At 37.0% G+C, this 13,824-nt stretch overlaps 1 protein-coding gene and 1 long non-coding RNA gene across 3 annotated transcripts; both read left to right on the top strand.

Annotated features, from left to right (window-relative positions):
- The first annotated feature begins 239 nt into the window (after positions 1-239).
- On the top strand, positions 240-1,292 carry LOC146378217 (uncharacterized). Its single transcript, XR_014801659.1, has 3 exons — positions 240-375; positions 599-754; positions 1,226-1,292. It is a non-coding gene; the product is annotated as an uncharacterized LOC146378217 (long non-coding RNA).
- Positions 1,293-7,789: 6,497 nt separating this feature from the next.
- Positions 7,790-10,676, top strand: LOC146378216 (uncharacterized). Of its 2 annotated transcripts, none has more exons than XM_084944116.1 (5): positions 7,790-7,853; positions 8,637-8,922; positions 9,776-9,930; positions 10,055-10,334; positions 10,525-10,676. In XM_084944116.1, exons 1-5 carry the CDS (start codon positions 7,790-7,792, stop codon positions 10,673-10,675), a joined length of 936 nt encoding a protein of 311 aa, XP_084800242.1. In that variant the 3' UTR covers position 10,676. The 2 variants fall into 2 exon arrangements, with proteins under 2 accessions (XP_084800242.1, XP_084800241.1); XM_084944115.1 differs by having other exon boundaries at positions 10,052-10,334.
- Positions 10,677-13,824: the final 3,148 nt, after the last annotated feature.

The raw sequence follows: 13,824 nt of genomic DNA, 5'->3' as shown, positions 1-13,824 counted from the left end.
ACAGACAATGGAGGTTGACAGACCTGGTGATAATTGCTTCTATAGAAAGTTAGCACATGGCAGTGTCAATCTCTTGCTTTTCTTCTGAGTAGTATTTTATTTAGTTGTAATTCAACCAATAATTTGCTTCTTGAAATTAAGTAATGAATTTCTTGTTTTACTTTATAAATTTCAGATCCGGGCCTTTACCTGCTCTCTCCTATACTGATGTGGTGTATGTGGTACTGCTGAGCTTGTAGGTGGTATGTGAACTGTTATACTTTTAAAAACAAAACTGTTTTATAAGTTAAGTTTTCTTTAGTGACCCATCCCATGCCCCTGTTATTTCTTCTCCAGATCTGAACCATTGTAAAGGTTGCAGTTCAAGGGCCTGAGGTATGAAATTCTTTTCAGATCAGCTGTGATCAATATTTTTTGGAACTTGATAAATAACAATAAAAGCTGTAATGGCTCCATTAGCATTTTGTGTAAATGTTTGTGTTAAAATTATAGCTTTAATGAGGTCTTTCTACATTAGTTTTAGATAAAGTATGTATATGTGTACATATAGTATGTATATTTACAGTACAGTATGTTGTGTTTGTTGACATGTTTTCAGGTGGAAGCAGAATTTGTGAGGATTACTACTGCTCCACTTGTTCCAAGGCTTTTTACACAACTTGACCAATACACTGACCAGCTCATAAAAGTCTTCAAGAAAAAAGGAGGCGCTGCAGTGAAGAAAATTAGACAAATTTTGGCCCCAGCCACAAAGGTGCGTTATTCAGCAAATTCAGTTATACAGCAAAATATTATGGCTAATAAGATCACTTTCAAATTTAAACAGCTAGTGTATGGTAGCTGCACATTGTACTTACATTTATATTAAGCAAGACAGAGTTTGGTACTCAAAACTTTGGAAAATTAAAATTACCTAAACATATGTAAAATCTGATCCCTCAATTTCGGGTTAAACCATAAGTGAATGGTTTTTATGTTAAAGATCAGTTTTTGAATGCAAAAAAGACGATGTATTAGTTTGTCTTTACCTCCATTATGGACATATATAATGTGGTGGAAACCCTGCCCAACAGATTAACTATTCATGTCCATGTGATGATTAGTTGGTCTTGTGTACATGTCTATCTGTGCAGTGGATATGTCATTCATTTTGCGTATAATGTGAGTTTGTGTCATCCTAAAGTATTTCTGTTTTCTCTTCCTGTATCTCTGCCACTCTCTACAGAAGGAAACTATTGAAAAGGGGAGGGAGTGTGTCCTCAGGGCACTACCTTTTTACCTGAATGAAGACCCAACCATCCTCTTCAAAGAATAATTGGTTGGTAATTTTAGTTTCGTTTTTTATCTGTATTAAACCAAATTTTGAATAACTAATGTTGTTGTTGTTGTAATTTGCATGGAACCTGTTTAAATGTTTTGGGAAATCTTCTTGTATACCCAAACTATTTATATTTATTGTTGAATCTGTAGTCTAAAATAGTGGCTCACTGGGGTGCATGTTCCTAATATTGTGTTTACTTCATTACACTGGATGCCATTTTTCTATGTTTTTGTGTCTAAGCTACAGCTACAGCTGTTCAGAGGGAGCTGGAACAAATTACCCTTGCTATCTTCGCCATCGAAAGAGTTGATGCCAGCACTCCTCCAGCCGATGTGGGTATAACCATCTCGGGTGTTCTGCATGACCTGGAAGACCTGGCCTCTCTGCATGTGCACTCTTAATGGGTGGGATATATGCACTGAATCTCAGTTAACCTCAAGACTGAAAGCTTTCTTTGAAGTACTTCAGAAGCTCTTCCTTCATCTGTATGTCAGCAGACTCTTGACCAAGGTACAGATGCTCAAGAATAAACTGAATGAATAAGCCAACCATGTCCAACGATGGACAGAAGTTTTTCGGAGGCTGAATGGGAATAAAATGGTAATTTGTTGAAAATGACAGATAAAGGGAAATTACATTTAAGAGAAATTTTGAAAAGTTTGTAAACTACTACAATTTGAGAGATTTTACTCTTGGGGGGGGGGGGGGGGGGATTTAATTGAGATTCAAAGGATTTAATTGAGAGATGATACTGCACCAGAAATGTTGAAGGGTGGTGTGTATATTAGCGTTCAAGTCATATTGTTATGAGGTGGAAATATGTTCATATTCTGTTTGTGCTACATTGTGTGCATTGTAAAGGTAATTGCAATACATACTAAGAATAAGGGTAAGTTAGGAATACAGGATGAATGTATATTTTGCGGACTTTTAAAGACGAACAATTGTTTCCATGTTAAAATGTTTACAACTCAAGCTTTTTGCCCAAACACTGGTAAAATAAACGTTGACAGTAGCAAGTGTTAAATGGTTACTGCTGTGCTGTTGCAAAAAAACTGAACGCTGACAAGCTGTTTTATTGTTAGACCATAATGTTGGCATGTTTTATTAAAGTTTTATTTGGGATGGTGATATAATTTTCTTTGATTGCTAATATCAGTGGACTATTTATTATTATTATTATTACATTAATTTTTTTAATTGTGGCTGTTGAGACACTTCACTTTGCATTGTTAAAGGAAAGCATTTCATTGGCGTTGTGTTACTGGACTGACCCTAAGCAATTCAATTCAATTCAATTTTATTTATATAGCGCCAAATCACAACAAAAGTCGCCTCAAGGCGCTTCATAGATACAGAGAAAAACCCAACAATCATATGACCCCCTATGAGCAAGCACTTTGGCGACAGTGGGAAGGAAAAACTCCCTTTTAACAGGAAGAAACCTCCGGCAGAACCAGGCTCAGGGAGGGGCGGCCATCTGCTGCGACCGGTTGGGGTGAGAGAAGGAAGACAGGATAAAAGACATGCTGTGGAAGAGAGACAGAGGTTAATAACAGATATGATTCAATGCAGAGAGGTCTATTAATACATAGTGAGTGAGAAAGGTGACTGGAAAGGAAAAACTCAATGCATCATGGGAATCCCCCGGCAGCCTACGTCTATTGCAGCATAACTAAGGGAGGATTCAGGGTCACCTGGTCCAGCCCTAACTATATGCTTTAGCAAAAAGGAAAGTTTTAAGCCTAATCTTAAAAGTAGAGATAGTTTCTGTCTCCCGAATCCAAACTGGAAGCTGGTTCCACAGAAGAGGGGCCTGAAAACTGAAGGCTCTGCCTCCCATTCTACTTTTAAATACTCTAGGAACAACAAGTAGGCCTGCAGAGCGAGAGCGAAGTGCTCTAATAGGGTGATATGGTACTACAAGGTCATTAAGATAAGATGGGGCCTGATTATTTAAGACCTTGTATGTGAGGAGCAGGATTTTGAATTCAATTCTGGATTTAACAGGAAGCCAATGAAGGGAAGCCAAAACAGGAGAAATATGCTCTCTCTTTCTAGTCCCTGTCAGTACTCTTGCTGCAGCATTTTGGATTAGCTGAAGGCTTTTCAGTGAGTTTTTTGGACATCCTGATAATAATGAATTTCAGTAGTCCAGCCTGGAAGTAATAAATGCATGAACTAGTTTTTCAGCGTCACTCTGAGACAGGATATTTCTAATTTTAGAGATGTTGCGCAAATGGAAGAAAGCAATCATTGCAAATAGCAACTTTGCTATCCATTTTAGACACTAAAAGAAAAAACACTCCACAGACCTTACTAGCATCACATGTGCATAACTCAAGTGTCATCTTATCAACATGTTATGTGGTCTTCAATGTTTTTTTTCTTCTATTTCTGGCAGATACAGACATTTAATTTAAAGTCGTGATGTTGCATCTGTCTACATACTGTTAGTTACTAACCCTAATGAGCTGTCGTGTTTTGTTTCGGACCGGTTTTACACAAATGCTCACTGAATGTGTTGGCAATAAAAGAAATTTAAAAAAATAAGTTGGATGTACTTAATTCATTTGTGTGGAACTTATTGACAAAATAGATTTATGTAAAACTAATTAGTAAAGCACGAGGTGGCTGAAAATATAATATTTGAATTAATCTAACTTAAATTTAACATTTTACTGCCACAAATAAGAAATGTGTTGAAGTAACTAATCTAAACTATCTAACCTGTAAATATATAATCTATGTTCATACAACATAACTTGATTTAGGTAGTCTTAAATATCTCTTGTTAATCTTAAGTAGTTTTTTAAAATTAGATGAACTAAAGATTTTTGCTTTAAACTAACACAATGCAATTTCGTGAAACCTGTTGACAAAATAATTTTAATTAAAGTCAACGTTTCATTTTTTTGAGTGTAGTATAGCTTACTAAGGTATATTAGACTTAACTGTTACTATATACAGTAATGGACTTCTATATATTTTACATAAGATTAAAACTTTGGGTGTAAGATTCAGATAATTATTTATTAAAAGCTAGACATTTTAAATGAGAATAAGAAAGAAAAGTATGTATTTGTGCCCCCTTTTCCCTGTTAATGCCCTATCGGCCCCCCTGGCTAAACTTTGCTAGATCCGAAAAGGAAAAAAAAGAAAGGATCCTGGTCTAGAAAGTAATATTAAATAAATTCTAACAGCAGCTTATCAAGCTTAAACGTGCTGCTGTTGTTCAGCCGCTGGTTTCCTCTTTCTGGTGCAAAGTGGGCCAAAAACAAAGAAGAGAGACGGACTCGCAACAGAAAAGCCGATCAGCTGATAATTAAGCAGTTTCATGATTGAAATAGCAGCAGGAGAGGGAGGGGGAGAGAAGAGGCAGTCGCTCCATATATCGGTTGTTAAGCTTAACGTGGGAATGCTTTACAAACATTCAGAGATGAACTTACACACTTGCTTTACTTCTCTCTGGGATGAAATGCTGGTTTGGTAGGAGGCTACAAATACACACAGCCGCTCTATCACGTGATGCATACTGCTCCGACGTGCTACGGTTATGAGCCGAGTTACGCCGTGTCGCAAGTTTTGTGAGGTGGTTTTTTTTTTAAATTTAATGGATCGGATTACATTTTTTATTTCTCTCCGATATCCGATCCAGTAATTTACGTCAGTATCGGACCGATACCGATACGTAATATCGGATCGGTCCATCTCTAATATAGATATTGTGCATGTTGCTGAATTAGTTTGTTTTGATCCAATTTTTTGATCAATCAGTGAATGTCACAGTGAAATCCATTAGTGGCATGAGCTCTTTCAAATACTTTACTCAGTTCAGATATGTAGTCACTATCTATATACAATAGTTTATTCATTTTTACAACAATATACTGGACATAAGATTTTTATCCCCTCAGCAGCCTGTTAATTCAGACAGTGGTATTATTTCTCTAGTTTTTATTCAGGCTACATCAAACCACCTCTGTATTTAGACTACGCTCTGTACTCATGATGAGGACAAATACATTTAGTGTACTCCAATAATTTCCAAAACCTTTTGTCTACACAGCTCCAGGTCAATGGGGGCTGAAGAGAGGGTGTAGTTTTGGATTAACTAAGAGAGGTAGCAAGCAGATTTTTACATGGCCCAACACATCATATTAAAATAAAAAACAAGTGTATTTTGTTGTATTGCACTTTTTTTCTCAGTGCTGCATTATGTTTTTCTTTTCTTTTCTTTTGGTTGTACTCAGTTATCTTTATGGCTGCTTCTCTCACATTTTATAGCTGATGTGACCATAAAATATTGCAAGTACATTTCCCAGCAATCCTTGATCTCACCCATGCTTTATACATGAAATGAGTGTTATCTAAATACAAGGGAAAAGATAAAGACTTCTGAGGTATGTCAAAAAACAAACAGCACGTGTTGTGAAAGGATGCACACATAAACAGCGACTTCTCATCTCCTTCTTATTAGTTCACGAGATAGGAGTTTTTCATTGAATGGTGTGTAATAAGTTCCAAACACACAGTTTAGGGGTTATTTGTTATTTTTTGTATCCACAGTGGCAGCATGCATGCTATATAAAAATATATATTATATAAATGAGCAAAAAAAATTATTTTACAACTGAAGTCAACTATTTCAAAATAAAATATATACATACACATAGAATAGAGAAACATCTGTGCCGACTCCAAGTATGGCCTGGAAGTCCAGAGGTCAAAATGGGAGACGCCAGCAGCAGATATATACCGTATTTTTTGGACTATAAGGCGCAAAATGCTTTGATTTTCTCAAAAATCGACAGTGCGCTTTATGTATGAATTCTGGTTGTCCTTAGTGACCTCAAACTGATTTTATTTGGTACACAGCGCTCAAAAATCTGCCAAAAAATGTTTTAGTACGACTTTAGTAAGCTACAAAGCCGCGCTGCTTGATGGATTGTTGGAGCATTACGGCTACCGTAGTCAGGAGCCTTGCGGTAATCTGGGTCAAAACGCCGCTTCAAATCCCAAAGTCAAGCGAACACTGCGGCATCACTGAGAGTTAAAAACTTTCATAATTCTCTCATCTTTAATAAAATGATCAGTGTTGCTGCTTTATCAGGTGTAACAAAAATTTAACATCCAGGCATCCATGAAAACTAGTTTCCACCTAAACGCGATATAGCATGTTCTGACTGAGAGATTTCAGAAAAAATTAAAATGTACAGCTCTGTTGTCACTTCCAACATAAATGAAGACATAAAACTAAACAGTAGTGACTTTTGTAGGATTACTGAAGTTGGACTAGCTGGTATATAATGATTGTTTCGCTTAATGCGCCTTATAATCTGGTGCGCCTTATTGTCGCACAGGAGCTTAGCTCAGTCATTCTCCACCATAGGGGTGTCTCCCATTTTGAGCTCGGGACTTCCAGGTTTGGAGTCGGCACAGATATTTCTGTATACTATGCCGGCCACTTGGTTGTGGCATTCCATGTATGCCCTACCTGCTAGCATCTTGCACATAAAACCCTGGTTTTATGTGCTGGATTGTCTCAGGGGCATCTTTACATAGCCTGCACCTGGGGTCTTGCCTAGTTTGATAAACCCCAGCATCTATGGATCTTGTGTTCAGAGCTTGTGCTCCAACACATTGTTTTGTGTCATTTTAACACATCCTTTCCAAGAGTGTACTGGTAGCTTGTTAGGACTCCAAGATAAGATTTTACTCTGGCACATCCTGTCACCATTGTGGCACGTGTCCCAGTCAAAGGGTCTGACTGTGTAAATAACTTGTGAGCTGATAACAGCACTTTATGACAAGTGCTGGGAACACCAAATTGTAACACATAAAGTTTGATGATCTGGACAGAGTTCGTGTTTATTCAGTGGAATTCATCTAGAGTAAAAACCTTGCAAACTAGGGCATGTTATTACAGTTAATGAAAACCTTCATATTCCACAGAGAAATGGGGAGAATGGAGTTGAACAAGAAAAGTGAATAGGGAATGGAAAACTTAAGATAAACTCAATCTAAATATTTCAATGACGTGTTGTGTTTTTCCTTTTGCTTTTATGTTTGAACCCATAAATCTTAATGACGGCCATATTTAATAATTAAGTTTTACAAAAACCATCAGAGGCTGCCAGTGCCTCAACCTTATCTATCTGCGTAAGAGGCAGAGTAATAAAAGTCATGTGTCATGATAGGATTTGAATATAAGTAACGCTCCTTAACAGTGGCTCCTCATCTCGTTCTGATTACTTTGCAAGGTATGTGGTTTTCATTGAATGATGTATAATACAGAGTTAAAGATGTTAGGCTTTGTTTTTGTGTCAGCGCTTTATTAATGAGTTATTTTGCGTAGATTTGCTTTAGGTGTCTGGCTTATGGAACAAAATTTATTTTAAGTTTGGGATGGAAATTCAACATTTCCTCTATGTAATTATATTACTAATTCTCTCCTCAGTGTAAACAATGAAACACAGGTCAGGTCTGCTTTTGCTGCTTCTCCTTGGGACGTGCTCAGCACGCACCTATCGTAAGTATGATCTGGATACATAAAACTTTGATATTTTTGTTGTAAAACTTTTTAATAGAAAATGAGTTAAGCATAAAAGATGGCATATTGACGAGAGCCAACACATTTATCATCAGTTAAAGGTAAAGAAACTAAAGCAGTATAACAGTCACTGGAGTCTCTGCTGTTAATGATTTTGTACTGTACTGAGTGAAAACCTTTATTGACTACAACAAAAAAAAAAGTTAGCCTATTATACAACTTATTGGTTGAGATATTTAAGCTTAAATCACTTGGAAAAGCATTTGGAAAAAAGTCTCTTTCACTAATGCACTATTCAATACTTAAATTTACTTGCAGTATAATAATTTCTTTGTTTTCTGTAGAACTCTGATTTGTTATCCATTTATTCTAGGGCAGCTACCTTTAACTATTTTTAGGTAACTATAATTACATTGAAAATTCAAATTAAATGTATTGAAATTTCATTTAATTACAAATGGAATTACGCTCTCGTGGGCACTATTATAAAGTGTTACCAATATTTCAATAGCTAAAATAATTACATATTACAGTTATATTGCTCTGTAATTCCTGAATGAAAAGTATAAGCACCGCTTGATAACACTAATCTCAAAAGTGGCAAAATGTCATTGTATTCTAAAATTGTTCAAGCTGTTCAAGAAAAAAAATCTTTTATTTGGCATGTGAAATAAGAAATCTGGGTTTATAATGCAAATATAATTATATGAAAGCATTTTTCATTATGAATCTTAAATCATATTTCTACTGTCTTATCTGCAGCAAACGTGGCTTTACGTGGAAAAGCTACCCAGTCAAATGAACTGAATCTTGAGCTCGCAGATGCCAGCAATGCCATTGATGGAAACCGTGAGTCTGACTATTGGGCTGGATCATGCATCCACACTGATCAGCAGACCAACCCCTGGTGGAGAGTGGACCTGCTGGATTCCTACATTGTCACCTCTGTGATCATAACCAACAGAGGAGACCACCGTCCAGAAAGGCTCAATGGTGCAGAGATTCATATTGGCAACACTTTACAAGATAATGGTGCTGGAAATCCAATGTAAGTAAATGTATTGTAGTGGTCCCTCGCTATAACGCAGTTCACCTTTCACAGCCTCGCTGTTTCATGGATTTTTTTTGTGCAATTTTGCATGTTTTTTTTCTGATTGGCTGTAGACCATTGTTCATCAATCTCGTGCCGTGTCTCCTGTACAGTACAGAATGCGTCCAGCTTGTCAAATGTACATAAATCTTCGATCGCTAAGTTTTCTCCCCAACAAACACAACAATGTCGATGAAAGGTTTTGCACGTTCATTCAATAATTCTGGACTTGTTTTTCTACGAAGGTTTGAACTTTGAGCGTAAGTGTGTAGTGAGGGGTTTTACAGCCTTAAAACATCTAACATCTATGTAAAAAGTAAAAATAAAGCTGGGTACTTTGCGGATTTCACCTTTCATGAGTTATTTTCAGAACGTAACCTCACGAGGGACCAGTGTACTCAAAACCCTAAACTAAAATGTTGCCAGACACATAAACAATTCATTGACTTTATTTGAAGACATACACTAAACTAAAATTAGTGGTGAGCACTGTTGCTTCTAAGAAGAAGACTAAGAAGGCTTTCACTCTGTTAAACAGGGGCCTTTCACCATGCTTCTTAACTGGTGGTTCTAAATGTGACATAGACATGAATGGTTGTTGTGGTGCTGTTAGCTTGTTAATAAAGTGATAATCTGTCCAGGGTGCACACTGCTGCTTGCTCAAAGCCAGCTCAGAATGGCTTCACCTAATTGCATGACTATAACTAGATAAGTGCTTAGGAAAACTGATCAGTGAATGGATGTTAATTTGTTTCTAAGTACTAATATTTAAGATAAATGAATTCACTCCTTCCCCCCATCTTTGTTTTAGGGTTGCAGTAATTTCTCACATCCCAGCAGGCAGGTCTTTAACAATTACTTTTACCAGACTTGTGGAGGGACGTTATGTTACTGTGGTCTTACCTGGGGCAAACAGGGTCCTTCAACTCTGTGAAGTGGAAGTCTATGGTTATCGAGCCCCAACTGGTGAGTATCACTCGTGTGCAAAGAGTTAGGATTCAAAACATACTCAGACTGGAGTTCCTTTATTCTGCAAAAGCAATAATCACGCATCAGTACTGATCTTTGCAACTGTATCATTGTACAGGAGAGAACCTAGCAATCCAAGGAAAAGCCACACAGTCTTCACTATATTTACCAGGCATGGCCTATAATGCCATAGATGGCAATCGTGCCAACCTATGGAACCAAGCTTCGTGCACTTGTACAAATAAGGACTTAAATCCCTGGTGGCGACTGGACCTGGGCAAAACCCATAAAGTGTTTTCTGTTAACATAACCAATCGCGGAGATGGTTTCCCCGAACGACTCAATGGAGCTGAAATTCGAATCGGAGATTCTCTTGACAACAATGGCAACAACAATCCCAGGTAGTTCACAGTTAATAGATTAAATTCTTATGTTTCTGACTTAAGCATGTCTGCTTCAGTATTTGTTCGGTAAAGCACATTTATGCTAAGTTTTAAACTCTGCAAATATAAGTATTTGGTAATGTAGTATCTTCAATTATCAGTGTGGTTTTTTTTAATTATTCAATAACAAAACTTTTTTTGATCACAGGTGTGCTGTGATCTCAAGCATCCCTCTGGGCTTCACTGAAAACTTTCAGTGTAACGGGATGGACGGTCGCTATGTCAACATTATCATCCCAGGAAGAAGCGAGCATCTGTCCCTGTGTGAGGTGGAGGTGTATGGCTCCAGGCTGGATTAGATGTGAGGATGCTGAAACTGTTTAGCTGAGGATGACTTGTACAGATTCATGTTTAAAATTTTAAATTTATCAGAGATTCATAATTGTTAAGACTAGTAACATAGTTTGGGCAACTATAAGCAAATCAAAGTAATGACCAAATAAAACTGAAGCTCAGTTATTTTCTTGCTTTAAAACGATCAACAGAAGACAAACTGTATTAAAACTGCAATCAATTCTTAAACTTTTTATATACTTTGTATATTTTATTTAACCTATAATGGCTGTAATATTTTAAATACAAGGTTTTGTAAAACTTGTCTAAACTTTTTTTATTTTTAGTACTCTATTTTTTTCGTTGTTGTTGTTGCTTTTGATTGTTTGTTGCTTTGCTTTTTACAGCTGTTGCTGAGTTGTTGATTTTGACTAAACAGAAACTGTACATTACTAATCCTGAACTTTTTTTAACGTCTGTAGATCAATATTTGCTTTTGAAACTGAAACAAAAATAATCTCTTATACCATGGCTGTTTTTATTTTTATTGTATATTATTGAGTATTAAAGCTTTTAGAGATTGTGTTGTGGTACCACTCACTTCTTCAGCTTTCGGCTGCTCCCTCAGCCTCCTCTCTCTTTGTCTCTAAATGGCTCGACCTGGGCTGTCCCTCTGATATACATGTATTTAATTTTGAACATATAGGAACACATTTCTAATTTTGATAATAATGAATTACAGTAGTCCAGCCTAGAAGTAATAAATGCATGAACTAGTTTTTCAGTCTCACTCTGAGACAGGATATATAATTTTAGAGATATTGCTCAAATGGAAGAAAGCAGTCAAGGTAAGCTGTTTGGCAAGCAGTGGTTGGACCCTCTGTGAATTGGGCTCTGTGAATTTAACTTAAAGGCGGCAGCTTTTATTTGCTAGCAAAAATAAACTGAAAAATACAATACACGCTGCAATAGCACTAAAACGAAAACTAAAACTAGGTTGAATGACCTAAACTGGGAGTGCATGGCATGACCAAAACATGACAAGAGATAAACAAACAGCTAATGCAGAGGACATGGCAACAAACAGGGGAAGACACAGGGCTTAAATACACAAAGGGAAAACGAGGGAATGAGACACAGGAGGAGAGAACAGCTGTGAGTAATCAAACATGACAAGACCAAGGGGAAGCAAAGCTGAAAACATTAACACAGGACACAGACTGTCAAAGTAAAACAGGAAACATACACAGAAACGCCGACTCGAGAAGGGGAAACAGAACAAACCTGGAACGTAGAAAGAGAAACCAAGAGACTAACAACTATAAATAACACCAAAGGAAAGACTATTGATACTAAACAACACAAAACACTAGGTCACCGACTGTGGGAGAAGCTGTCCTACATATTTGTTTAATATGTGGAGTGTAGGGCATATCCTGGTCATATCTGCATAACAGTAAAAATGTATGCTATGCCTTTAAATGATACTGCCTAAAGAAAACATGTATAATGGAAACAGAATTGGTCCTAGCACCAAACCCTGTGGAACGCAATCATTTACATTGCAATTTGAAGAGGACTGTCCTCTTACATGACCAAATTGGAATCTATCAGAAAAGCCTCTTTTCCATTAGTACTTACACGGCTCGCCACGACTTGACTCAACTCACTAGTTGCTGGGTTACAAAAATGGTGGTTTTCTAAAGGAGACGCTGCCATAACTCATCGAGTGATGCCACTGGCAAGCCAATTGGTAGCATGTTGTCTCACAACTTCAAATTTTAGTACCTGCTTGGATCGTTTTGAACCCTAGCGGTGCAGGTACTATTTTATTACCTGGTGCCAGGTACTGTGCCCTAATGGAAAATCCTTGAAACCATGGTGAACCGGAGCAACCTTATTCTAAGCTATGCACTATTTGGTGAAAAGCATGTGATGGTTGCAGTGGTTATCTTCAGCTTTGCTTGTGATTGGCAGTTCTGTTTCATCTCAGCATGAACTACCTTAACACATAAAAAGCCAATCAGAGGTAACATAATATCTATTATTATAATATTTTATAGCAGAAAAAAATACAACCAGCCTATATGCATTAGAAAATGAAACCAAAAGATTTTATTGTAGGTTGACCTGTTTTTACCTCACGTGAGAGCACTCATCCTGTTGGCAGGGAAAGAGACCGGCACAGGGGTCTAGACTAACTTTTTGCCACGGTTTCACTGGTGCACCTAACTTTTTTTCTTAGGTGCACCAGCACAAAAGTTAGGTGCCCCCAAATTTTCAACTGCATCGCTTAACAACGCAGTTTTACATGTTCACGTTTTTTTTTTTTGTTTTTTTTTTTTATTGCTGTCCATACAGACAATATTGATTTGTAAATGATTAACTAACAATCTTGTCAACACAAAGTTCTTTATTTGGAGCACATTTCTACAAGAAAGATAAGTTACCATACTTTTTGGACCATATGCCGCTTCGGATTATAAGGTGCATTAAGCGAAACCAAACAGTCAGATAAGTCAAACTTTACTGAACTCATTCTTCTTGCTTCCTCCACTTCCGTACCATTGATTCATTAATGATGAATTCTTTCACAGCTGCTGTATTCTCATGTTTTACCGTGTGACTGATAGAGTTTGAAATCCACTTTGTAAGCATGTCTCTTAACAGCTGTCATTTTGGGTCCTTATACACACACAATACAGTAATATTATGCTGAAACACGGTACATATTACTCCACGAGGTTCCTGACTGTGGTAGCCGTAATGCTCCGACAATCCATCAAGCGGTGTGGCTTTGTAGCTTACCAAAGTCGTACTAAAACATTTTTTGACAGATGTTTGGATTGCCGTACCACATAAAATCAGTTCGTGGTCAGTAAGCACAACCAGAATACATACAGAAGGCACACTTTTGAGGAAATAAAAGTAAGTAAGTAAGTAAAATTTTATTTATATAGCACATTTCTAGATAAAAGATCACAAAGTGCTTCACAAAGTATAAAACAAAAACAGTCAAAAGTTAACAAAATGCAATTTTAAAAAGATGTGTTTTTAGCTGTTTTTTAAAAGTAATCACTGAGTCTGCAGATCTTAAGTTCTGAGGAAGAGAATTCCACAGTCTGGCGGCCACAGTAGCAAAAGCTCTATCACCCTTGGTTTTCAGTCTTGTATA

The sequence above is a fragment of the Perissodus microlepis genome, chromosome 11 (assembly GCF_051167445.1).
Source record: "Perissodus microlepis isolate ML-2025 ecotype Zambia chromosome 11, ASM5116744v1, whole genome shotgun sequence".
In the NCBI taxonomy this organism is placed as follows: domain Eukaryota; kingdom Metazoa; phylum Chordata; class Actinopteri; order Cichliformes; family Cichlidae; genus Perissodus; species Perissodus microlepis.
This window is presented reverse-complemented; position numbering and strand designations above follow the sequence as displayed.

Excerpts from the sequence above, each read along its gene's own strand:
- LOC146378216 (XM_084944115.1), top strand. The coding sequence starts at position 7,790 with ATGAAACACAGGTCAGGTCTGCTTTTGCTGCTTCTCCTTGGGACGTGC. Across the intron at positions 7,854-8,636 it reads GTGCTCAGCACGCACCTATC|CAAACGTGGCTTTACGTGGA; the intron begins GTAAGTATGATC and ends TCTTATCTGCAG. Across the intron at positions 10,335-10,524 it reads AATGGCAACAACAATCCCAG|GTGTGCTGTGATCTCAAGCA; the intron begins GTAGTTCACAGT and ends TTTTGATCACAG.